This window comes from Malaclemys terrapin, chromosome 1, assembly GCF_027887155.1.
Source record: "Malaclemys terrapin pileata isolate rMalTer1 chromosome 1, rMalTer1.hap1, whole genome shotgun sequence".
Classification (NCBI taxonomy): domain Eukaryota; kingdom Metazoa; phylum Chordata; order Testudines; family Emydidae; genus Malaclemys; species Malaclemys terrapin.
This window is the reverse complement of record NC_071505.1, coordinates 343,558,351-343,585,007: the sequence shown is the minus strand read 5'-3', so window position 1 is coordinate 343,585,007 and position 26,657 is coordinate 343,558,351. Positions and strand designations below refer to the sequence as shown.

The window sequence follows — 26,657 nt, the reverse complement described above, 5'->3', positions numbered from 1 at the left end:
TCATGGAAGAGGTCTGAGGGTGAATGGTAGGAGGATGTGGCCAAGGGTACGACTGAGGCCAAGGCATAGGGTAGGAGAACCCAGGTGTGGCGAAGTAGGGAAACTGAGGCTGGTGGCTGTGGACTATAGCCTGAGGTGGAAAAGGCTCCAGTGGGGGAGGAGAGGGAGGTGCGGAGAACTCTGCTTGCTGTTGTAGATCAGGTTCACTCTCAGTGAAGGTAGCCAGTTCAGGTGGTGAGAGAGGCTGTTCGAAGAGTATCTAGGAGCGGAGAGTTAGGCTCAGGTGGCACTGAGAGGTCGCTTTGAGTGAAGAAGTGTTACTCCTGCTCCCTGGGCTATGCTGCACCTGGACTCTGCTCTAGCGTGTTAACAAGCAAAAGTGAAAGTGTGAGCAGTGCTGTGGGTTGGTTGGATGTACTCTGCAGGGGGTCCGCTGCTGGTACGAGGGCGGGAGGCAGGCTTGGTGCCGACGTTCTTCCTGGCACCAGGGCAGAGCTCGCAGTCGGCACCGTGGCTATTTTTAGCCCTGAGGTGTGCGGTGCTGACGTCTTTGTTGGCACTGGGGCAGAGTCCACAGCCTGCACCGCAGTTATTTTTAGCGCTGAGCCACTCGGTGCCGCAGAATCTTTCCCTGTCCGGGAGGTTGAATTTCTGCCTCTACGGTCTGTGGGAGCCGTGGTTGAGGCGTGAGCCGGGACTGAGGCACCCGCCTTTGGCGCTGTCAGCACAAAGGGTAGGGATCTCACAGGAGACTCTTTACCCTTGTTGAAGTCTCTCCTATGAGTCTGCTCTGCTTCTTGCCTCTGCTCCAGAGAGGGTGAAGCAATGCTCCCAACCAGTTAGGATCTGGCTGGGGAGGATGTGAGAGCAGGTTTAACTTTCCCGGTCTCCAAAAGTGGATGCAGGGATTTTTCCATAAGAAGCATTTTAAGCCGCAGGTTCCTGTCGTGCCGAGCCCTTGACTTGAGGCTCATACAGTGGAGGCACTTTGCAGGGATGTGGGTTTCCCCGAAGCACTTCACACAATGTGAGTACCCATCCAACCTTGGCATGGAGTTCTGACAGGAAAAACACTTTCTGAATCCTGAAGCCCCTGGCATTGTGAATTAGAAATGGCAGGGGAGAGTGTCTCAGCGAGAGACAAGTCTGAAGTAATTTTTTTTTAAAACTAAGTCACTATGTAACTACACTAAAAGAAGGGAAAACAACTGGGATGTAACTAATAACTATTTCTATATTCTTTGTTACTTTGTTCCTACAGAGACCAGGGAAGAGAAGCAGCACTGCCCCGAGTCCTGTCTTCAGCTGGGGATGGTTGAGAAGGAACTGAGGGGGGTACGGGACGCAGGCGCTCGGAAGATTCCAACGAGACGGGAGATACCATCTGAGCGCCTGCATCCCGACCAGGCACCGCTACCGAAAATCTCTGATCAACGGCTCCGGGACGCACCGACACCTAGAGTGGAGCACCCACAGGGACAGCACTCGAAGAAGTAGTACTCGGCAGTAGCCCTGAACCTGGGTCCATCAACTGGTAGGGCTGCCCCGGTGGGGGGGGGAGGGGTCTGGAAGAGGTTCCTTGAGTGGGAATATGATTTCACCTCCGAGTCCAACGATGTCCCTTCTTCCTGGTAAACGGAGGGGCAATACCCGTTGGTACCAAGGAATGGTGCCGAGGTCGGAAGACCAGAGTCAAGGGGACCAGTACGAAATGGGAGCCCAGGGCCCCCTTTTTCTCCCTTCTGCTCACCAGTACCAACACCATCGACTCTTGTACTGCTGGCAACGGTGATACCGAAAGCTCCAGCAGGTCCTGTCCACAACAACTGCCTCCAGGGTAGACGTTACCACAATCTTGCTGATGTCCTATTGCCCTTCTGGTGTCAAGGGATGGTCTGGGATTTGACTCAATGGAACCTGCCTATGAACTGGAGTCAACAGTGCTGCACTCAGAGTTAGAGCAGAGGAGTGGCTAGACTCAGGTTACACTCCACTGCACTCCCCATGCTTGGCTCTTTTCAAATTCAGGTAATGTCTCCTCTCAGTCAGCTCCTTATGTTTCTTCTTTGGCACTGGTGAAGGAGAATGGTGCAGAGAGTCTTTTGTGGCAGGAGAAACACTACACACCGATACTGAAGTACTGGGTGCTGAATTGGACTGGCTCGTCTCGGATGAGGGACAGAGCACCACCTTCATCAGGATGGACTTCAACCTGGCCTCCATGACCTTCTTCGTATGGGGCAGTCAAAAAAGCTAAGAGAATGTTAGGAATCATTAGGAAAAGGATAGATAATAAAACAGAAAATATCATATTGCCTCTATATAAATCCATGGTACGCCCATTCCTTGAATGCTGCGTGCAGATGTGGTCACCCCATCTCAAAAAAGATATATTAGAATTGGAAAAGGTACAGAAAAGGACAACAAAATAATTATGGGTATGGAACAGCTTCCATATGAAGAGAGATTAATAAGACTGGGACTTTTCAGCTTTGAAAAGAAACGACTAAGGGGGGATATGATAGAGGCCTATAAAATCATGACTGGTGTGGAGAAAATAACACAAGAACTAGGAGTCACCAAATGAAATTAATAGGTAACAGTTGTAAAACAAACAAAATGAAGTATTTCTTCACACAGTGCAGTCAACCTGTGGAACTCTTTGACTGAGGATGTTGTGAAGGTCAAGACTATAACAGGGTTTAAAAAAGAACTAGATAAATTCCTGGAGGATAGATCCATAAATAGCTATTAGCCGGCCTGGGCAGGGATGGTGTCCTTAGCCTCTGTTTGCCAGAAGCTGGGAATGGGTGACAGGGGATGGATCACTTGACAATTACTTGTTCTGTTCATTCTTTCTGGGGCACCTGGCATTGGCCACTGTTGGAAGACAGGATACTGGTGTATATGGATCTTTAATCTGACCCAGTATGGCTGTTCTTATGGGGCTTGAAGTTTTGACAGAACTGGCAGTGGTCCGTGATATGAGTCTCTCCCAGGCACTTCAGACAATGAGTATGGGTCACTCACAGGCATGGGCTTGCTGCAGGAGGTACAGGGTTTGAAACCCAAGAACCAATGCATGCCCCAGTACTGGTGCGGACAAAACTCCGCTAACAGGGCAAGAAGTGCCACCTAACTATATATCATTAATCTACAACAGTCCAAACTGAGAAAATAAAGAACTGGGATAGCAAAAACAGTGAAAAGGACTAAACCAGTGAGTAAGAGTTTGCCAAATCAAAAGGGTTCCAGTTACTGTCACTGGCATTAAGAAGGAACTGAGAGGATGCGGAGACCGCCGGGTCCCTTATATTGGCACATGAGCACGCAGCACTACTGGGTGCTAGAGCCGCCCAGTGGATACCACTGAGGGGAAAATCTCCGACAACTGTGCAGATGGCATGCATACACCTAACCTGGAATGGATATGAGCAAGAAGCAGAAGAAGAAGTAAGAAGTGGGCTGTAGTCCACGAAAGCTTATGCTCTAATAAATTTGTTAGTCTCTAAGGTGCCACAAGTACTCCTGTTCTTTTTGCGGATACAGACTAACACGGCTGCTACTCTGAAACCTAGTTTTATGATGTGAGGCTTAAGGAGCTCAACTTATTCAGCTTATTGAAGAGACATTTGAGAGATGACTTGATTATTGTATATAGCTTTTACACACAGTGACACACTGTACCTCAACATGGCACCCTGTAACCCCCATATTCATCATCCATATATGGTTGTGATCTTTCACACAAAGCATACCATGTAAGGTATCATACGAAAGGTCATGACCTGCTGAAATTCTTGTTCTGTCCAAATAGATACATCATTTGTGTATATAAAGTTATAAGATTTTGCTGTGTGTCACTGAAATATACTGTAAATTTGCTATTGACATACAAAGGACCTCCATCCAGGAGGGTGCTCCACGACCTTTAATCAGCAGGGGAGCTGTAATCAAAGGATTTACAATTCAGTGAGAGTTTCCCAAATTCACACAGTGGAGGCTTACTGGATCACTGTGACTCAACAAAGCTCACCGGGACATGTCTGTGCAAGTGTCTCCCAGGCACATGGATTGAGAGTATAAAATAAGGAACAGTTGTAGTATGTCTTGGCCTTTCTCCTCCCCCAGCTATGCTGGAAGCAACAAGCACACTGAGAAGATGAAAACCTCAACAGAGGAGACTGGTCCAGGCTTCATGGAGAAGTCTGTGTATTAAGGACTGTAACATCCAGTGGGGTGAGAAAATTGCTAATCTAAATACTACCTAGTGTAATGAGGTCTCAGATTTAGACTGTGCATTTATCTTGTTTTCCTTAGTAACTATCTCTGACTTTTTTATGCCTACCACTTATAATCACTTATAATCTATCTTTCTGTAGTCAATACATCTGTTTTATATTTTAACTAAAACAGTGTATTTTGCTTGAAGTGCTTGGGAAACCTCAGCTCAGGTACAAAAGCTGGTGCATGTCCTTTCCACATTGAGGGAGGGGTGGACTGGGTAATAAACTTACACTTGTCAGGCTTTTGACCAGGGTAGGACAGTATAGCGCTGGGGTGCAAGGCTCGGGAGCTGGAGGGAATTTCCTAGAGCCTCTCTATTGTTAGTTCATGAGTGGCAGGGAGAAGTATTCATAAAACTCAGCTGGGTATGTCCCTGCCTTCGGATGTCTCTGTAAGTGCAGTACTTGGCAGAGGTTTGCAGTTTGTCACACATCACAGTGAGAGGAAGCCGAGCCTGGTTGGACAGAGGACTCAGCGGTACCCCAGTTCCAGGTTGCACCCTGGGGATCCTCTCTCATACATGGACCAGGTATCTGATAAAGGGTTTTTTTCAGTCTTGCTGACAAAGTCATAACAAGATCCAATGGCTGAAAGTTGAAGTTAGACAAATTCAACCTTGAAATAAGATGCAATTTCCTAGCAGACAGGGTAATTAAACATTGGAGCAGTTTATCAGCACTTGGAGTCTTTAAAACCAGATTAGATATCTTTCTAAAAGATATACTTTAATCAAGATTCTGGGAGAGATTCCACAGCCTTTGTATATGGGTTGTTAGATGGATGGTCATAGTGCTCTGTTCTGACTCTGAAATCTGTGAATCTATGAAACCCCTGTTCGTTATCTCTCTTCATGAGCCATGGAGAGAAAAGAAAGATCTGCATTGCCCTCAATGTGCTCATAACACTTGCAGCTCTGCATTAGGACTAGGAATATAATTAAATTGAATGCTTCAGGGTTTCAGCTGGTTGTTTGCAGGGGTCAGGAAGGATTTCCTCCTGCTCCTGAAATGCACAATTGACCAGATGTGCTCTAGGTTTTTTCCACCTTCCTCTGAAGCATCAGAGTGTATTCAATTACCCAGAGCTGGAGTTGAGACACTGGATGGGTGGACCAGGACTTTGAGGAGGTGCAGGGAATCCTCTTTCTTAGATGACTGGCTGATATGCCCTGTTCATATTCTCAGGGTCCAACTGAGCACCAGATTTTCAGGAAGGAATTTCCCCCCCATATATGCTTGGCAGGGACTTTGGATTTTTTTCCTCCTTCTTCTGCAGCATGGGATGAGTATCACATGCTGGGATCATCTAGGTATAACTCACCTAGTCAATTCCTTACCATTGCATGAGCCCTGGTAGCACCTTGGTCTCTCCTGTTCTCTGCCTGTGGCACATAACAGTTTAGTCACCTAAGGACTGAAAGGCTTTGGTCTGACTAAAGTCATTGGGCGTTATCTAGGGATAACTGGGTGAAATGTAATGCCTTGTGATATACAGGAAGTCAGTCTAGATGATCTAATACTTCTAGGCTTAAATGTTATGAAACAATCAATTATTAGCATAATCTTATGAAGAAAATCTTTACATTATTTAAGTTATCAATTTTTGAAGTGTACATACTATGGACTATATTTCACATACATTGACAATAGCTACTGAGGGAATTTTAGTGCACAGATAGTCTCCATATGAAAATCCAAGAGCCGATCGATATATTCCACCCCTATAATACAAAATACAGTAAACAACATGAAATGTTCAAATGATATTAAACTGTTCTCTATAGCTATAAATAAATTCAGTCTAAGTAAAAGAGTGATATATCAGATCTGTATTTAGAACTATAAGAAAACAATTTGTTCTTACTTGTAAATATGTCTTCTCATAACATAAATGTGCACCAATCCAGAGTTACTTACTAGCTAAAGTCTGCCCCATCAGAACCAACTGCAAACGTCTTTGCTGAAGTGTCTTCTGCTGAGAGCTGTGATCATGTTAAAAGATAAGTCACTTATGTTATGTGAGGACAAATACACATGTAAGAATTCAGTTGTCCCATTCTTACATACCTAGGGCCAGATCCTCAGCTGATGTAAATTGGCTTTAATGGAATTGTACAAATTATCATCTGATCTTCTGTCCCCAATTATCTTCCCTACTGGTTAACTGGGTTACAGTAGTACAGCAAAAGGGGTAATGAAAATATTTACATAAACATGGCAGCTTAGATAGGCCCATCACCACCCAATGAGGTGAAGTCTACTTTGCAGTGTTTGGTAAAAGTATACAGATACACCCAGCTTGTGACCTTTTATACACAATAACAAAATATCTATTTGATTCCAGCTGCTGATTTCACTTTGATGCAGGATACCTGACAGGTGATTTAATTCTAGAAATTGCCTTCAAGAATTCTGGTACCTGAGCTTGAAATGATAGGGCTATTGGTGGGCTCTGAGTAAGCCTACTATGACTGCCTGCACTTTCACATTCCAATTTAGCACAGTACTTAAGCCCATGTATACTCCCAATGACTTCAATCTCGAAAAATCTCCAGTTACAGATGAGTAACCATTTCTTCTTCGAGTGCTGGTCCCTAAGTGTATTCTACAAGAGTGGTTGACAAGCAATGCTGACTGGAGTGTGAGAAAGCCAGCAGCAAAGATGCTTGCAGTACTTGAGTTTACACTGCCCCATCTGCAGCAGAAGCCTCACTCAGCACCTCATATCTAGCAAGCGTGTGGATGGATCTCCAGCTGGCCACCATGCATATGTCTAGTATTGGAATTTCCTGCAGAGATGCTGTAGAGGCAGCTTGTGCTCTTGTGAAGCATGCCCTGACTCTGTACTAACCAGGGCATGTCTGACATTGAGGGAAAGAAGTCTTTTCACTTTGGCAGAAGCATGAGGTTTCAGAAAAAAAAGACAGGTACAAGGATGCTTTGGTTGACATGAAATTCAGAAATAACCATAGGAAGGAACTTAGAATAGGGGCAATAGGGTACCTTTTCCCTGTGAAAACCCATATAAGGGAGGTCTGCCATGAGTTCTCCCAACTCACTTACTCTCCTGGCCGAAGTGATAACTAAAAACGCAACTTCTCAGGACAGGTAGGACATGGAAGGCTTCACCAAGGGTTGAAATGGTGATCTGGTGAGGGTTCACAGGATGAGATTGAGGTCCCATTGAGATTTGACCACTGAAGAAAAGATACTTGGGTGAAAGAAAACAGAATGCCTGTCTACCGGAGGAAGGAAGGCACTAATTGCTGTGAGATGGACCTACAGAGAGCTAATGAAAAGGCCTACTTTTTTTAGAGACCAGATACAATCCAAAATGACCAGAATACCTGCAGTACCTGTAGATGGATGATTATATTACACCAAGGCAGAGAAACATCTCCATTTAGCTAGTGAGCAGGCCCTAGTTGAATCTTCCCTACTTTGGGTATGGACAGCCTGAACGGCTGCAGAAGAGGAGCATTCTATTTCCAATGCCCATCCGAATACAGGCCGTGAGACGGAGTGAGTCTGGATTAAGGTGTCTGATTCTATCCGCCTCCTGAGTTAGGAGATCTGGAAAGGGGTGGATCATGATTCAGGGACAGGATAATATTTTTAGGAGCTCTAGGAATCAAATGACTAGCCCTGTCATTATGGATCTTTCTCAGAACCTGTTTTAGCAGAGGAATGAAAGAAAGGCCTATGTGAGATTGTTTCTCCATCACAATAGCAGAGTGCTGCCCTGGGAGCTGTGGCCCATAGCTCCTCTGGAGAAAAACAGGGAAGTATTCTGTTAGTTTGGGACACAAAGATATCAAATTGAGATGCACCTCACAGAGTGAATATTTTGCTCAAGACAGAGTCGTGAATCTCTCACTCATGGTCTGCAGAGAAGTGCCTACTCAGGTTTTCCACTGGGAGGTATGCAATTTGTATGGTGGTGCAGATTCTGAAGCTTCCAGGTAAACAGAAAGAGATTTTGTTCTGTGCTGTTTGTTTATGTAAAAGGCCATGGTGATAGTCATAGAATCATAGAATATTAGGGTTGGAAGACACTTCAGGACGTCATTTAGTCCAATCCCCTGCTCAAAGCAGGACCAACACCAATTAAATATTGTCCAACACCACTTAGATATGGATTGAATGTATAAGTGGGAGAAAGGCTGTGCAAGCCAGGCAGACTGCTCTCAGGTCTCTCATGGAGTTCAGGTACCTTGAACGGTGTGGCCTTTCAGGTGTGGCTCCCCGACCCCAAAGAGAAATGTCTGTTCTAATGGTGGCAGTAGGGATGAAAGTGTTGAAGGGAATGCTCATTCTCACTCTCTTTGGGTCTGACCACCAGATGGGGGAGGTGATGACTTTGGTGGGAACACTCACTCTGGAGTTGATGAAATCTCGATCTGGTGAGTACTCTCACCGGAGCCAGGCCTGCAGACATTGTGGATGAAGGTGTTCACACAGCATTACACAAGTGCACAAGGTCATATAGTCTAATACCGAGAGGCACATTCTCCCCAAAGTTCTTGGTCTGCAAGTAATCCAAGCGATCAGGCTGCTCATTAACTAAAATATTTTTGTGGGAAGCAATACTCTCAATGAAACATTTATTGTCTCTGTAGATGATAAGCCAACTTTTCTCTGTTTATGCAGATACCAAGAGCTGCTAGAATATGGAGCAGAAACTGCATCACTGAACTGACCTGTAGACAATAGCAACCTTTCAAAAACCAACTGTCTGTTGTGATCAATTCCCAATTGTGGGTGAAGAGTGCAATATGGTCCCCAAAAATAATAGGAGAAGAGGTGAGTGATGGTGGGGTTGGGTCTCATTAATATGTCAAAAGTAGCCCTTTGCAGGTGGCTGAGATTGGACAGAGGTTATGGGGGTAGAGGCGGCTTTGAAGCAAGGCCTCTGAACACTCTGATGTTTTCTCAGAGGCTCAACAGGATGCTGATAGTAGAATGCTTGAGGAGGGAGTGGCCTTGCCATATAGGCTTGTCTCTGCTGTTTTCTCCTTGCAGCTAGAGTGTAAATCACCAGAGAGTGAAAAGTCGACCTTGAATTCTTTAACAAGCATAAGAACTCATCCATTTTCTCAATGAAGAGATTTAACTCATCATAGGGCAGGTCCTGTATGGTATTCTGGATATCCCTGGGAAAACACAAAGACACTAGTTAAGAATTCCTCCCTGTGCCTGTACCAGTGGCCAGGTTTCTGGATGCCATATCTGCTGCATTCACTGCAGAATGAAAGAAAGAATCTTCTTTCCCTCCTTGCCCTTTGGTCCTCTATGAAGGACCAAAATTGGACTCTGACCTTGGAGTGGTCCTTAAAGTCCACCAGCCTGGAACAGCTGTTAAAATAATATTTTGATAACAAGGCTTAATTGTTAGTAATATGGAATTCCAGGCCCATAAAGGAAAAGACCCTTTTCTCCATGTAATCCAACCTCTTTGAGCCTTTGTTAGTCTTGGTGGTAGTCCTTTGATGTTGGGACCTATCCCTCTCCATACATGCCTCTACCACCAGAGACTTAGGTGTTGGGTGGGAGAAAAGAAATTCAGCTCCCTTGGTGGGGACGAAAGAGCACCTCTCGACTCAGATTACAAAATACCCAGGAATTCTTTTGTGTGTCTTGGACCTTCTCCAGCTGTATCTGGAGGTCATTGGCAATCCTCTGCAGTAACTCCTGGTATTGCCCATCAATTCTCTAGCAGACATGAAGAGGAAGGAGTGACTGCTTCATCTGGAGACAAGAATGAGATTCATATTAGTATTCCCAGTACTTGTGGATATGGGTCAATATGCTCCTCCTCACAGTATGCTCCTCCTCCTCACACTTCAACAGATCCGATGGGAGCTGAGAAGGAGAAGTGTGGTAAGATTTCTTCACGGGTCCCGGGCATCTGTCATGGAGATCCCACAGGCCCCAAAAAGGCTAGAAAGAGGGTTCCACTGATTGTGAGGGACCCAATGTCATTGGGTACCAGCCATCAGCCATCCCTGGGGAAGTCATATTTGGGGGGGGGGCAGCAATCTGAGCTGCTCAACTGCCAGTCAGGACTCATCTCTGTCCAAGAAGATGGAGAAGTGGCCAGAATGTCTGATGAGTCTGAGTCAGAAAACTGCTCCCCTTCCAATGGTGGAGCCATCGGTACCAGGGTACTCCTGCCCAATGGCTGGAGAAGAGACAGCTCCTTAGATACTGAGTAGTATCATCCTCTGGTAATGTCCCAGAGGAGGCCTGGGCCCGAGAGGATGGGAGACTATAGATAAAGGAGGAAGATATCCTCCAGTGTCATATATGTCTCCATATATCAGTGGTTCTCAACCTGTTGCCCATGGGCCACATGTGGCCTAATTAGCACACAGCTATGACCCAGCTGTGGGGTAAAAACATTCAAAGTTTGCAACTCTGGTCCTGGAAGAGGGCAGGGCTTGGGCCGGCTGAGGTGGAGATGACGCCACGTAGCCCTGCTGAAGCCCTCCTACCAGCAAGGAGGGCGAAGCAGCCCACTGTGGTTGGGGAGGAGCTCAGCCAGCAGTCAGCCGGCAGCCTGCTGCTTCCTCCCTCTCTTCTCCCCACCCTGCAGGAACACATTGCTAGGTGTCTGGTCAACACTGCCAGACTGGTTGAGAACCACTAGCTGGTGAAAACCAAAAAGACTGAACATCAGCTTGAACATCAGCCTTCCAGGACTCAAACCAAAAAGGTGTCTTCTGGCTACTGTACTGGTTGCCAGTGCTTTGGAGAAAAACGGGGTCCAACAATATATCTGACACAGGGCTGGCCTTACCATGAGGCAAACTGAGACGGCTGCCTCAGGTGTCAGACTGTTGGGGGCGCCACTAGGACCCAGAGTGTAAAAAAATTGTGTCTTCTGCTGGTGCATATGTATTCTCTCTGCTCTAGATGCACAGAGATGGTGGAGTGCTGTGCTGGAAGAAGGCAGGAGAAAAGGTGAGAGGGAATAACAGAAAGCAGCAGGAGCTGCAGGGAGAGAGAGGAGGAGTAGCCTTTTATGTACCTCTCTACCACCCCTAGGAGCCTGGACTGATTAACACTACCTTCTCAGGGAGCTTCCTGATTCCTGCTGCTTCCCTGAACCCACTTGAGGAGAACAGGCAGTCAACTGAAGTAGTAGGAGTCAGTTAAGCCCTTAAGATGCTGATATCTTCCCTTACTCAGGCCCTGCTACCAGCCTGCTTATTTGTCCCCTTCAATTGAGTCACTATAGCTGGCACAGAACAGCAGTCATGAGTGAAAGAAGAAAACACCCCTCTGGGGCAGCATTCAGAAAAAGAAAGAAAGCAAAGGAAGCTTTTCTATCTAAGTGTAAGGGGACTGTTGCCCCCTTACTAACACTCAGTGGGGGTGTTTTGGTTGGCTAGCTCCCAGCACTAAAAGGGGAAGGGTCGATGGCAAATCAGGAGCCTGAGACTGACTGTCCCCAGGAACAATGGGGAGAGGCCAATGCTCCAGATCAGCCTGATTGACAGGGCGGGCAGGCTAATCAGAGAGTCAGGAGGCCGGGGGGGTCCCGTCCTCCGTGTGAACTGGAATGGCCTGAGTCAGACAGAGTGGGGCCGAGCTAAGAAGAGAGCAGGGGCCCGAGCTGAGCTGCTGGGAGCAGAGCTGCAGCCCCAAAGCCAGAGCACAGCCCAGAGAGAGCAGCCCTGCCCTGGGAACAGAGCTGTAGCAACCAGAGCCAGAGGGGCCAGACAAGCAGCCAGGAAGCAGGTCAGAGCTGGGAGCAGAGTCACAGAAGCAGCCTGCAGAGCAGAGCTGTGCTGGGGGCAGAGCTGCAGCAACCAGAGCCAGAGAGGCCAGAGAAGCAGCCCAGGGAGCTGAAGGCAGAGCAGCAGCAGCAGCCCTGCTGAGGCAGAGTGGAGCTGGAGCCGGGGCTGGAGCAGTCCGGAGCTGGGGCTGGGGCAGTCCGGAGCCGTGTGCAGTCCGAGTGTGGTGAGCAGCTGGGGAGAGTGAGGGGGACCCTGGGCAGTGGGCCCAGCACAGGGAGACGCCTCAGCCAAGAGGCCTTGCAGGCCAGACTTGCAGGGGGATCATAACCCCGACCGGGCGGGGGCGACGCTGGGAAGAAGGGTCCTGCCACCTAGAGCCTGAGAGCATGTGACCACCACCAGAGCAAGTGTCCAACCCACAGCGTCCCTGCAGCACAGACAGGGCCTGAGAAGCAGGCCTGGGACCTACAAGGAACAGACTGAACTGCCCTGACGTACCAGAGACACTGTTTGTAATGTTCCCTGCCACATAGCGGGGTGATGTGTTTTCCTTTAACCTTTCCCATTTTTCCTTATTCTTTTTTAAAATTAATTGTTAAACAACTTGTATTTGCTTTAAATTGTATGAAATGATCAGTGGGTCAGGGAGGTGCCCAGTACAGAGAGAGTACCCCGGAGTGGGGACACCCTAGCCCCTGTCCTGGGTGACCACAGCAGGGTTGGGGGTCGAGCCCCCCAGGAATCTTGGGCCCAGCCTTGTCGGGGTTTACGAGGACACTGCCAGACAGGAGAGTGGAAGGGGAGTCCTCAAGGGCAGGGAGGCCTCTGGGTAAAGGAAGTGGGAGCGAGGACTCGGATCCTTTCGCTAGCCCACTTCACCGGGGTAGTGCAGAAGCCAGGAAAGTTCCCCACAATAGCGGGACCATTCCCCCGCTTACATAAGCAGGAAGAAGCTCTCCTGAGATACATAGACACAAATGTTCATGGTGAGCCTTCCGGCCCCAGTGAGGATGTGAGTGGTGAGGAGATGCCTGATCTTCCAGTTAGTCAGAGTGCAGGTGACCTGGCAGCTACTGCAGCATCCATATCTCCATCTCAAATGGATGTAACCATGCACATTCCTGAAGAAAAGTGTAGATCAGAGAGGAGTGTGGATGAGGTGCAAGAAACAGATGCTGCTGAGCGTAGTTCCTTAAGTCTAGATGATCCAGGACTGTGGACCCACTTGAGCAGTAGCCTGAGGGATTTCCTTGTACTGCATGGGCCACAGCAAGTGAAAAACTTCATGTTCCCCAAAGACAACGAAAATAGAAGTTTCCATCCAACACATTACTGGCATGAAATCCCCATTGGTGACAAAGTGGAGAGGCCATGGCTTATGTACTCAAAAACCCAGAATGCTGCATACTGTTTTTGTTGCAAACGCTTCCAGTCTAATGTTGCAGCCACATTGGGTTCTACAGGAAGAAAGGACTGGAAAAATCTGGCTAGAAATCTGGCATGCCATGAGAAGGCAGCAAATCACCAGAAACAGCTTGAGATGAGACTAAGGTTAAAGGCCACCATAGATGATCAGCATCAAGAGAAGATTGCATCAGAATGTCTTTACTGGCAAAATGTTTTGAAAAGGCTCATTTTAGTTAATGAGCAGCCTGATCGCTTGGATTACTTGCAGACCAAGAACTTTGGGGAGAATGTGCCTCTCGGTATTAGACTATATGACCTTGTGCACTTGTGTAATGCTGTGTGAACACCTTCATCCACAATGTCTGCAGGCCTGGCTCCGGTGAGAGTACTCACCAGATCGAGATTTCATCAACTCCAGAGTGAGTGTTCCCACCAAAGTCATCACCTCCCCCATCTGGTGGTCAGACCCAAAGAGAGTGAGAATGAGCATTCCCTTCAACACTTTCATCCCTACTGCCACCATTAGAACAGACATTTCTCTTTGGGGTCGGGGAGCCACACCTGAAAGGCCACACCGTTCAAGGTACCTGAACTCCATGAGAGACCTGAGAGCAGTCTGCCTGGCTTGCACAGCCTTTCTCCCACTTATACATTGTGAGAATGCTTGCTACTCAAAACCTAGCACTGTGTGGCACTTCAGATCAGCTGTATGTGCCAAACAATGGAAACTTTCTTAAAACTGTGGAGCTGATGGCTGAGTTTGATGCTGTACTCCAGGAGCATCTAAGAAGAATCACCACCCAAGAAATGTACACACACCACTACCTTGGAAAAACAATTCAAAATGAGATCATACAGTTACTGGCAACAAAAGTCAAACAAAAGATTGTGGCAGATCTGAAGTCAGCAAGATATTACTCTGTTATTCTGGACTGCACACCTGACATCAGCCATACGGAACAAATGACTTTAATGGTGTGTTTTGTAACAACAGAACCTAGTGAAAAAGTCCCTGCAATGGTGACTGTCAGAGAGCATTTCTTAGAATTTATTGACATTGATGATACTACAGGAGCTGGTATGACAAATATGCTTCTTAAAAAGCTGGAAGATACGGGAATTGCAATAGCTGACATGACAGATCAGGGTGACAATAATGGTGCCAACATGAGAGGAAAGAACAGAGGAGTGGAGACACGGAACCGAGAGTTAAACCCTCGAGCTTTTTTTGTTTCATGCAGTTCTCATAACTGAACTTGGTGGTCAGTGATGCAACATCCGCTTCTAGTGAGGCTGCTGAATTTTGTAATGTAATTCAAAGCATCTATGTATTTTTCTCTGCATCAACTCATTGATGGCAAATTTTGAAGCAACATCTGGGGACATCCTCTCTGACACTGAAACCACTGAGTGCCACACGATGGGAAAGTCACATGGAGGCGATAAAGCCTATCAAACCCAAATTGGGAAGATAGATGATGCCATAGTTGCCATTATGGAGGATAATGCTATGGCAGGAACTGTTTGTGGGAGAACAGTGGCAGAGGGAAATGGAATCACCAAAAACATACATAACTTCACATTTCTGTGTGGCATGATATACTGTTTGAAATAAATGTTGTAAGCAAGAGACTCCAAGGTGTTGACCTTGATATATCTGGAGCAATGGAACAACTGGACAAAGCAAAGTCATACCTACTGTTTTACTGGTCAGATGAGGGATTTCAAAATGTTCTGAAGAGTGCACAGAAGTTGGCAGAGGAACTTCACACTGAAGCTATTTTCCCGCCCATTCAAGAATATAAGAGTCACCAAAGAAGAAGACATTTTCAATACGAGGCATGGGATAATCCCATAAGAGACCCCAAATAACAATTCAAGGTTGAATTCTTTAGCCGACTGCTAGATTGTGCAATACAGTCAGTTGAAGAATGTTTCATGCAGCTCAAGGAACACAACAATATATTTCAGATGTTGTATGATATTCCTAAACTCCTCACTATACCTGAAGAAGACCTACACCAGCAATGCAGGGCACTAGAGACATTGTTGACACATGATGACCTGTGTGGTATTGATGCGAGTGATTTAGGTGATGAACTGAAAGCCCTTTCAAGATACATTTCATCAGGATCAACTCCAAAGGCTGTTCTGAAATATATATGCACGAATAAGATGTCCACCCTCTTTCCAACTACTTTTGTTGTTCTGCGCATACTTCTAATACTTCCTGTAACAGTTGCCAGTGTAGAATGCAGCTTCTCCGAGCTGAAATTAATAAAAACACATCTACGCTCCACAATGACACAGGAGAGGCTGGTCAGCCTTGCAACCATCTCAATAGAGCATGAGCTGGGCCCAGACTGTGCCCCTTCAGGAAGCAGTTCAAATCTTTGCAACCAAGAAGGCACGGAAAGTACCACTTTGATTATTCAAACGGATAAAAATGCCAGTGTTTACTATGCAGACAAGAAAAGTTACATTTGCTGTTCAGGCATTTGAAAGTTAAGTGTTACTTAAAAATTTTGAACAAGGCATTTTAAGTTGTTAGTTCTCCTTTATTGGGGTAGGTAGTAGAGCAGTACCATGAGAGGAGTAGAACAGGAAGAAGGCAGAATTGAGACCTTTCCAAGTTTTGGCCCAAGCGACCGGGCATGGGGGCATCATTTGAGCTCCCCACCTCAGGTGCCAAAATGTTGTGGGCCGATCCTGATCTGACATGTCAACTGCTGTCTGAAAAGGTATGGACCATGGATATCATATATACAAGAAAGAGGAAGTACACTACAGGTGAAATTAATGAATTCTTTACCGGAAAAGCAAATGGCTACATTCACCTTGGGAAGTGTCAGATTTGAACACAACATACAAATTCTGAGCCTTCTCATTGAACCATTTATATTTATTACGGCACTTCTGTTTTCACATTCACTTTTTCCAGGAAGGAGTACAGTGGGACACACATCTCCCTTCCTTGAAGTTCAAAGGAAATATACCTAGTCATCTCTACCTCTTTGTTTCCTTGTTTTGTCTTTGACTCTACAGAGGGCCCCAGATGTATATGAATGATATTAAATTCTTTCTTTATGATCAAGGAATCTTTCCTGAGTCTTTTCTTCATATTCCTCCAGATCAGAGTTCATATATATCCTATACTAGACAGAAACATAAGGGAAAGAGAAAAAAGCTGATTTACCATCATATGGGGCAAAGCCCTAGCTCCCATAAGGGCTTCTTGGGGGCAGTTAGCTATAGTAGCTGAGGTAGGGTCTGTATAAACAGGGGGATATTGAGTAGAAGAGAGAGATTATATCAGCCCTGTATTTTGTACTGGGGCAACAGCTACTGGAATATTTTGTCCAGGTCTGGTGTCCTTAATTCAAGAAGGTTGTTGAAAACCGGACAGGATTAAGACAAGGACCTTTATAATTATAATTAATTAATAATAATTAAAAGAATGGAAACATGCCTTATAGTGAAATACTCAAAGAGCTTAATCTGTCTAGGTTATCAAAGAGAAGGTTAAAGGGTGACTTGATCAAGGCCTGTCCCTACCTACATGAGGAACTGGAATCTGATAATAGAGGGCTCTTCAGTCTAGCAGATAAAACTATAACAAAATCCAGTGGTTGGAAGTTGAGGCTAGACAAACGTAGACTAGAAATAAGGAACATATTTTACAGCGAGGGTAGTTAACCCATTGGAACACTTTACCAAAGATTGGGTGTTTTTCTAAAAGATATGCTCTAGTTCAAACAGGAATTAATTCAGGCAAGACCTTTGAGCTGTGTTGTGCAAGCTAGACAAGACGATCAAATGGTCATTTCTGGATTTATAATCTATGAATGTTTGAACAGTTCCTAGCACACTGGGGCCCTGGTTCCTGAATAGTAACTAAAGCAGAGTGCCGTAGAGCTGAAGCCTTAGCAAATCTGCCCCAAAAATCAATTACAAGAAACAAACTGAATAAGAAATTGTACAGTTGGTCAAACATTTAGAATTTGAACCGGGTTTCTCATTTGCTTTGTCCAGTGTGGGTCAGGAGGTCTGGAAGCCATGTGTGCTGTTGCATGGAAAATAGAATGAATTGAAAATCAGAGGGGTAGCCATGTTAGTCTGTAGCCACAAAAACAATGAGGAGTCCGGTGGCACCTTAAAGACTAACGGATTTATTTGGGCATAAACTTTCGTGAGTAAAAAATCCCCCACTTCTTCAGATGCATGGAGTGAAAATCCATGCATCTGAAGAAGTGGGGTTTTTTACCCACAAAAGCTTATGGCCAAATAAATCTGTTAGTCTTTAAGAATGAACTGAGGATTTTCCCAGGTAGGTGGAGACTATCAAGCTGCTTATGCTTCTTAGGCTACAGAACCCAAAGGAAAACCTAATGCTGCAATGGCCAGTTGGGCTATGCAGGAGAATAATGGAAGCATTTTGGGCAGGGTACTTTGTGTAGTTTCCAAACAAAATCGTGCAAAATATCTTTAAGGTCTGAATTTGATATTGACAGTAATAAATATAAAGAACAGTATTACCATATATTTAAAAGATTAAAATAAAAGAACCTTACAAAATTAATTCTGTGTGGTCGAAACGTACACGGCCCATAAGAAACTTTTCAGCATAGGCTGAATAAAATTCAAGACTGTCACCCAAACGGTGTGTAATTGTAATGAGATCCCTTTCTGTCCAAAGCTCTAATCCAATAAGAACAACATGAAGACCAAATGGACGGTACATCTGAAAATATAAATATTAAAAAAGGCATCTACATGTAATGCTTTGAAGCTATCATCCTTCACATAATCCACATTACTGGTGTCACTCCCCAGTCTGTGTTCCTGTTTACCTCTTCAGCCACAGAAGCTGCTCTGCAGCTCAGAATAAAACCATAACGTTAAAGGGATACTGATCTGTTGCTGATCTGAACAATCTTATTTCTGTCTGGAAAAATGTTTACATATTATAGTTACAAACAACACTCATGACTACTAAAGCGGAAAGAATTTATCAGAAAATATATATTTTTTCATTTGTTTTTTTTGTGTGTGCGCAATTGACTGTAGTTTGTGTACAGCCAGTTTGTCTGTTCTGGTGATAGTCACTTCTACTTTCTGTCTCGTGAATTCAGGGCCGGCTCCAGGCACCAGCTTGCCAAGCAGGTTCTTGAGGCAGCCACTCTGGAGAGGTGCGGCACGTCCAGCTATTCGGCGGCAATTTGGTGGACGGTCCCTCACTCCCGGCCGGAGCGAAGGACCTCCCGCCAAATTGCTGCCGCAGATCGCGATCGGGGCTTTTTTTTTTTTTTTCTGCCGCTTGGGGCGGCAAGAACCCTGGAGCCGGCCCTGCGTGAATTAACTTGAAATAACCACTCTCATGCACAGCTCTGAGGGGGACTCATGTATGCAGCTTCCTGGAACTGAGTAGGGGGGTTACTATTAATGACTTTAAATTATATTGCAGAGAACAATCCAACAATATGTTGTCAGAACGCTAAACTGAATAAGGCGTGACAGAAGACCTATGTATTAACTATACTAATATGAAGTCAAACTTTTTAAAGGGACACTCAAAATTGAGATAAAAATAATAACAACATATGTCATAACTATAAAGGGAAGGGTAACAGCCCTCCTGTGTACAATACTATAAAATCCCTCCTGGCCAGAGACTCCAAAATCCTTTTACCTGTAAAGGGTTAAGAAGCTCAGGTAACCTGGCTGATACCTGACCCAAAGGATCAATAAGGGGATAAGATACTTTCAAATTTTGGTGGGGGGAAGGCTTTTGTTTGTGCTCTTTGTTTTTGGGGAGAGTTCGCTCTTGGGACTAAAAGGGACCAGACATCAATCCAGGCTCTCCAAATCTTTCTGAACAAGTCTCTCATATTTCAAACTTGAATGTACAGCCAGGCAAGGCGTGTTAGTTTTATCTTTGTTTTCTCAACTTGTAAATGTACCTTTTGCTAGGGTGTTTACCTCTGTTTGCTGTAACTTTGAACCTAAGGCTAGAGGGGGATCCTCTGGGCTCTTTAAGTTTGATTACCCTGTAAAGTTATTTTCCATCCTGATTCACAGAGATGATTTTTACCTTTTTCTTTAATTAAAAGCCTTCTTTTTAAGAACCTGATTGATTTTTCCTTGTTTTTAGATCCAAGGGGGTTGGATCTTGATCCACCAGAAGTTGGTGGGAGAACGGGGGGTGATGGTTAATTTCTCCTTGTTTTAAGATCCAAGGGGTTTGGATCTGTATTCACCAGGGAATTGGTGAAGAGTCTCTCAAGAGTACCCAGGGAAGGGAATTAGCACATCGGGAGTGGTGGCAGCGGACCAGATCTAAGCTGGTAGTTAAGCTTAGAAGTTTTCATGCAGGCCCCCACATCTGTACCCTAAAGTTCAGAGTGGGGAAGGAGCCTTGACAACATATTTCCAAAATTCAAGTTTCTGGTAGAGCATCTTTTAAATAAGTATGTCCTGACATTTAGGGGAAAAAACATTATTTTAAAAGCTATTTATGATGGTTCTTCTTCTCCCCATTGATATTTATAGGGTCTTTTTAGCAAGAGAGAATGGACAGACCTGGAAACAACACCAGAAACCAGCTAAGGTCTTTGTCTCCCACTCACAGCCTCCCCACACCTAAAGGGCAAAAAAGCAGAGGGGGCAGATGAGCAAAGCCTGTTCATTATCATCATCCATATCCCTTAACATGGCAGGGTATCAGTGGAAACTTAGGGACACGGCAGGAGAACTCCCACATTCCCAGACACTTAGCACAGTGCTGGATAGCAATGGGAGCCCAGGGGAGAATGGGCATGCAGTGAGGGCTTTTTCTTTACTCCCTTTATTTTTATGTAACCCTTCTGCCCATCTAAGTTGGCAGCAACAAGGGCCGGGTTCTGTATCTAGGGGTTCCATTTCAATAATGCAATGCAAAACCAGCTCGAGCCCCCACCCAGTGACCTGGGACAATTACATACCAGCCCCTGGGCGCCTCTAAGAGGCAATACTTCCCCTCTCGCAAGCACGGAGTCTGAGTGTAGCAGAAAATGTTTAATAACATGAGGTAAACGACATCAGCATTAAATTGGAAAAACACCACAAACAGGATTCATAACACAAACCATGAGCAAAAGACCCACCCCAGCAAACTGAGCTGTGTCCTTTCCCTTTGGTTCTTGAATCCAGCAACCCAGAAATCACCCAGAGTCCCCAAAGTCCAACACCCCCAAAGTCTCTTGGGTCCAGCAACCACCCAAAGTCCCAAAAGTCCAACAACCCCCAAAGTCTCTGTCCCTGGTCAGTGCAGCCCTAGAGTAAAAGGGGGGCACGCAGGGTGTTAAGGGGCACCTTACGTGATCTGAGGCCGGCCGTCTCTCCGTGGGGTTCCGCCGCAGCCTTCACCACGAGCCAGTCCACTTCCTGCCGTCCCACGAACTGCTCTGCTCTACGAGCTGCTCCACTCCGCTCACCGACCTGTGAGCCGCTCCAGCCATCTCCGCAAATGGCTCCGCTCACCGACCTGTGAGCCGCTCCAGCCGTCCCTGCAAACAGCTCCGCTCGCCGTTCCTTGGGCCGCTCCAACCATCCCCGCAAGACTCCGCTCCGCTCGCTGCTCCTCCAGCCGTCCCCGCAAACTGCTCTGCCAGCTGCTTAGCAATATAGCTTCAGGCTCCCCCACTAGTTAACACAGCACTCAGTGATCTCAGCTCTTAATAACTTTAGCTCTTTTAGCACTTGCATCTGAAGAAGTGAGGTTCTTACCCACGAAAGCTTATGCTCCCAATACTTCTGTTAGTCTTAAAGGTGCTACAGGACCCTCTGTTGCTTTTTAGCTCTTTTGTGATTTCAACTCACAGTAGGGGAGCCCCAGTGCTGGTGCACCATTGGCCCAAAGTTAATTCAGCTCAGCAGCCTGTAACTAGACTCCTAATAGAATCAAAGTTAGCTCTGACATTCAACAGTGGAGAGATGAGATGGTCTAATTGGTGTTTCAAGCCCTCAAAGGGGGCCCATACCATCAGGTACAAACACCTGGCCCCATCCTCTCTCCATTCACTGGATTGTGGAACCCACATCCCTTGTCTAGCGAGTGCTACTTAGGTGATGGTGAGACACTCTGTCATAAAACAGTTTCATTGTCCTTGATTCACATAATCAGGGTAACAACACTTTATTCCTCCTGCCCCAATAACAGAGAAACTGGGGTTCCCACCCCATCCAAAGTAACCACTATCAGTTGCTGTTGTCTCATGCCAGGCGGGTGGGTGTGCCTATGCAAACAAGATCAGCCCCTGGAGTTCTTTTCCACACTCACCGTAATTCACCACCAGATGTCAGGGTAGAGCTCATCCTGACTCTGCTTACATTTAAATGGAGGATTGAAATTCAGAAGCCTTTTCAGGTATTTGACGACTGGAAGTTGGAGAGCTCCAGACCAAGCACAGGTCGCTGTGTCCCCTTATGGCTAGGCATAGCAGAGCAGCCCCTTTGTCTATAGAGGCAGCTTGTGCTCTTGTGAAGCATGCCCTGACATTGAGGGAAAGAAGTCTTTTCACTTTGGCAGGAGCATGGGGTTTCAGAAAAAAAAAGATAGGTAAAAGGATGCTTTGGTTGACATGGAATTCAGAAATAACCATAGGAAGGAACTTAGAATAGGGGCAATAGGGTACCTTTTCCCTGTGAAAACCCATATAAGGAGGGTCTGCCGATTATTGAGAAAAAAATGTCTTAATTGAAGCCCTTGGTCTCATCAACAGAGTGTACTCAGTGGGGGGACAAGGGACCAAAACAACTGAGAAACAGTTTGAGGAGATCTTGCAGGGCATACCAAAGGTCTCAACAGAGTACAGAGTGCATCTACCCCACGATTCATGACCCTAGGAAAGTTCTCCTGACCCTAAGGCAGAGGCTAAAATAGGATCTAGACAGGCTCGTTGCTCAGGGAATCACAGAGCAAGCAGAAGAACCAACAGAGCATGTACACTCTCTGATCTTTGTAGGGGGGGGAAAAAGAGACACAGAACCTTTCACTTCTTTATAAACCCAAAATAATTAAATATATAAAAAGGGAGAAATTTCTTCACTACCTATCTGAGGAAATATGTTGAGGAACATGGCTTTTGCCAAATATTTTTCTACAGTGGATGCAGATTTCTGGCAGGTGCTCTTCCAAAAACAGTTTGTGCACATTCCATGCACTGTTTGGGGTGGACAGTTTCTGCAGACCGTCGTTCAGGTTTCATTGGCAACTGAGATGTTTCAATGGAAAACACAAGAAATTGTTGATGTTATTATAGAGGGTATTAAAGTTTTCCTAGATGATCTGATCTGGGGGAAAATAGTAGAAGTGCATGACCAGAGGCTCTGGGCAGCTTTGGAAAGAGCAAAAGCTCCAGGGCTAAAGCTTAACAAACAAAAATGAAAATTCCATGTCATGGAAATAACATACCTGGGAGAGACGTTAACACAGCAAGATGTACATGGGTGTATAAAGTTTCAAGTCTATTTCAGGGAATCCACATAACTGACCATTAATCATGTATTGCCATTACTCACAGGAGGCTGACAACCTCTCTTTTCTCCCCCCACCCCCATGAATATAGAGATAATTTTTTCAATTACAAATGTATGATTTGCCAAACAAATACAAACCCGAGAGAGATTTGGTGGCTGTAGACACACTCCCTAGAACAAAAATCCAGAGATAGACATTGTACATGTCAATTAGGATAGCTAGCTAGATAGATAAAACAAAATAAATAAAAACACTGACTCTGTCTCAAAAGAAATGTGGATTGTGATTGCCATAGCAACACCTCAGGATGTGAACCTGCAGAAAGTGATTAAGGCTATTGCATAGGGTGGCCAGGATAGCATGTCCTCAGCCCCTATCACCAATTCCGGGGGAAGTGCTCCATCCTGGATAGGATTCTGTTTAAAGACAGCATGGCGATCCCTCTGATGTTACAGAAAAATATGTTAAAAAGAATACATGAAGGTCATTTAGGGGCTGAAAAATCTAAGAGAAGGCCTAAAGATGTTTTATACTGGCCTCAAATAAACACCAACATTGAGGAAGTTGTCATGGTTTGATGCATATGCCAGAAATGCAGACCAAGTCAGGAAAACGAGCCTGTGTTGTTTGCCCATGAAAAACTGACCTCTGGGAGAAAATTAGGCATATATTTGTTTCATTAACTGGAAAGAACTATGTACTACTCATCCTAGAGAATTATTCTCACTTATCTGAGATAGCTTTACTTGAAGGTACTCCAGCTAAACAACCAATTGTGCTTATATTCTTCCTAAACATAACATACCTGACACTAAATGTCTGATAGTGGGCTGCAACTCAGTAGGCATGAGCTCCTATGCGTTGGTGGGAAATGATGTTAAAAATAATAAAGTGGCTACTGAAAAAAGTCTACAGACTAGACCTTTGAGCCATACTTAGCATTGTTAAGTTACAGGATGAAACATGGATTGTCACCTACCTATACTATGTTTAAGAGAAAGCTGACAACTAAAATGTCTGCAATACCAGAAGTTGTCAGAGGAACTGGGAATTTGCAGAAATACAAAGGAACAGATTAATCTAAACAACTAATTGAATAACCAAACAACAAAAAGGTTACATGACTAGGTGTCCTGCAAACTGCCACCACTTCATGAAAATGATGCAGTGCACATCTATGATGGAAATTAGTAGTTGTAAACAGCAGTGGTATCACAGGAGATTGCCCTGCAGCTTTAGGGGGTGGTAATCTCAGAAAGACATATACCAAGGAATGGGCGACACCTCCTACTTGAAGAAGGTAGGGAGATAAGGGACACTTAGTTTGCTATTTTGCCTTAGAACGTCTCAGCTAGGCCACAACCACAACAGGTTAAACACAAACAAGCCCTGGGACATGAACCCTGCCAGAAAAAATGAATATACTACTTCTGACAACAGTAGTACTGATATTTCATAGGAAACTCGCAAGTCCAAGCAACAGTGCAAAACCCACAGATATCAATTGAACATTGTTAGTAAGTTTTGATAGCAGCTTGGTTACAAGTATTTGGAATTATGTATTATATCAATGTTGTTTGTTAAGTGCTCTCATTATTAAGTTTTGGCTGGGAAAGAAAGATGTGGTAGTAGGAACTGTACCTTGAAGTGGTTTAACCTCCTAGACAGGAAGTTTGGCAAAGGAGTGCTGCAAAAGTCTGTGTTCTGCTATGCAAAAGCAGCTGGAACTGTGTCAATGAATAAAGAGGATTTCCTTCAAGCACTTGAGCCCAGAGTGACAACTGAACAACACGGCTTCAAAGAGGCTAGGAGGATGCAAACTTTCAAAAATACTTTAAAAGAGTCAAGGAACAACCAGCTGCAAGAAGGTATCAGTCCTTTATTCAGGAAAAGCATATGGTGCAAGGAGTTATTTAGTTTAGGGCCCAGGAGATCCTCATAGTTCATAGCATTCTCCCTGCCTCATGGGTTGTGTTTGCTTACATGTTTACAAGGAAACAATGATTTTCACTACTTGAATCTCCAGTGAAGTTTGCCAGGACTCAATTGAACCAGTGCAAAAGTTTGGCAGGTTGTGGAGGACAAGAGTTCCACTTTGGGTGTTCCCCATATTGGAAGGAAGACTTCTTGCCATAACCACTCAACCAACACACCAAGAGTGGAGGAAATTAGCCAGAAGAGTTGCATTGCTTGGCTGGTGCAGTCTGCATTTCCCTGAGCATCATGACTTGACAGGTGGCCTTTTTGGCTCTGTCTTGCCCTAGGAGGTCTACCCAACTCTTGGAACTGAGTAAAGCTCGCCAGCAAACCATTCATTGATCTGGGATGTGCTTGTTCTTGCTGAGGTTAATAAAGCACAGGTGTCAAGGCTCCTTCCCCACTCTGAACTTTAGGGTACAGATGTGGGGGCCTGCTTGAAAACTTCTAAGCTTAACTACCAGCTTAGATTTGGTTCGCTGCCACCACTCCCAATGTGCTAATTCCCTTCCCTGGGTAGCCTTGAGAGACTCTTCACCAATTCCCTGGTGAATACAGATCCAAACCCCTTGGATCTTAAAACAAGGAGAAATTAACCATCCCCCCTCCTTTCTCCCACCAACTCCTGGTGGATCAAGATCCAACCCCCTTGGATCTAAAAACAAGGAAAAATCAATCAGGTTCTTAAAAAGAAGGCTTTTAATTAAAGAAAAAGGTAAAAATCATCTCTGTAAAATCAGGATGGAAAATAACTTTACAGGGTAATCAAACTTAAAGAGCCCAGAGGATCCCCCTCTAGCCTTAGGTTCAAAGTTACAGCAAACAAAGGTAAACACCCTAGCAAAAGGTACATTTACAAGTTGAGAAAACAAAGATAAAATTAACACGCCTTGCCTGGCTGTTTACTTACAAGTTTGAAATATGAGAGACTTGTTCAGAAAGATTTGGAGAGCATGGATTGATGTCTGGTCCCTCTCAGTCCCAAGAGCGAACAACCACCAAAACAAAGAGCACAAACAAAAACCTTCCCCCCATCAAGATTTGAAAGTATCTTGTCCCCTTATTGGTCCTTTGGGTCAGGTGTCAGCCAGGTTACCTGAGCTTCTTAACCCTTTACAGGTAAAAGGATTTTGGAGTCTCTGGCCAGGAGGGATTTTATAGTATTGTACACAGGAGGACTGTTACTCTTCCCTTTATAGTTATGACAATAGGCGAGACAGGTAGTGCTTGATATGCACAAGACCAATTGGAGTTTCGAGGCTTTTATGAGCCAATTACCCAGCTTTGCTAAAATGGGAAAGTTCTGGTGAGGGAGTGTTAGCGACTAATCACGAAAATCTTCTAAAGAAAGGTCTCCTGATATTGAAAATGCTGAGGTCCTATGGTGACTCATATTGAATAAATAGGATGATAGATGTAGGGAGGTCTGTATCCTACAGGTTGATGGAAGCCAGAAAAACTGCTTGCCTCAACAGCAACAATGATGGACCTGTAAGTATTTCATTTTAAGTACTTTTAAGTTGGAGTAAAGTGATCATCAAGGTATTAATTATATTACCCAGAGTATTAAGAAATGGAGCCATGCTTCACACCTATCAAGGCTGAGCCATGGATGGCCTGTGTATACCAGTCAGCTTCTAAGTTGTAGTCCAGAAATGAGTAATGGGGTCAGGAATGAGCCAGGTCAGAATGCCAGTAAGTCAGGGTCAAGCAACAAGTTGCACGGGG

The 26,657-nt window shown here is 45.1% G+C and overlaps 1 protein-coding gene across 1 annotated transcript in view; it reads right to left on the bottom strand.

Annotated features, from left to right (window-relative positions):
* Positions 1 to 26,657, bottom strand: part of LOC128842975 (disintegrin and metalloproteinase domain-containing protein 20-like) — a 189,397-nt gene that overhangs the window by 83,677 nt on the left and 79,063 nt on the right. The window contains exons 9-10 of the mRNA XM_054039427.1: positions 18,007 to 18,176; positions 5,926 to 6,007 (exon numbers count right to left, since the gene is read on the bottom strand). Of these exons, the coding sequence (XP_053895402.1) occupies positions 5,926 to 6,007; positions 18,007 to 18,176 (252 nt within the window). The remainder of the gene's footprint in view (positions 1 to 5,925; positions 6,008 to 18,006; positions 18,177 to 26,657) is intronic.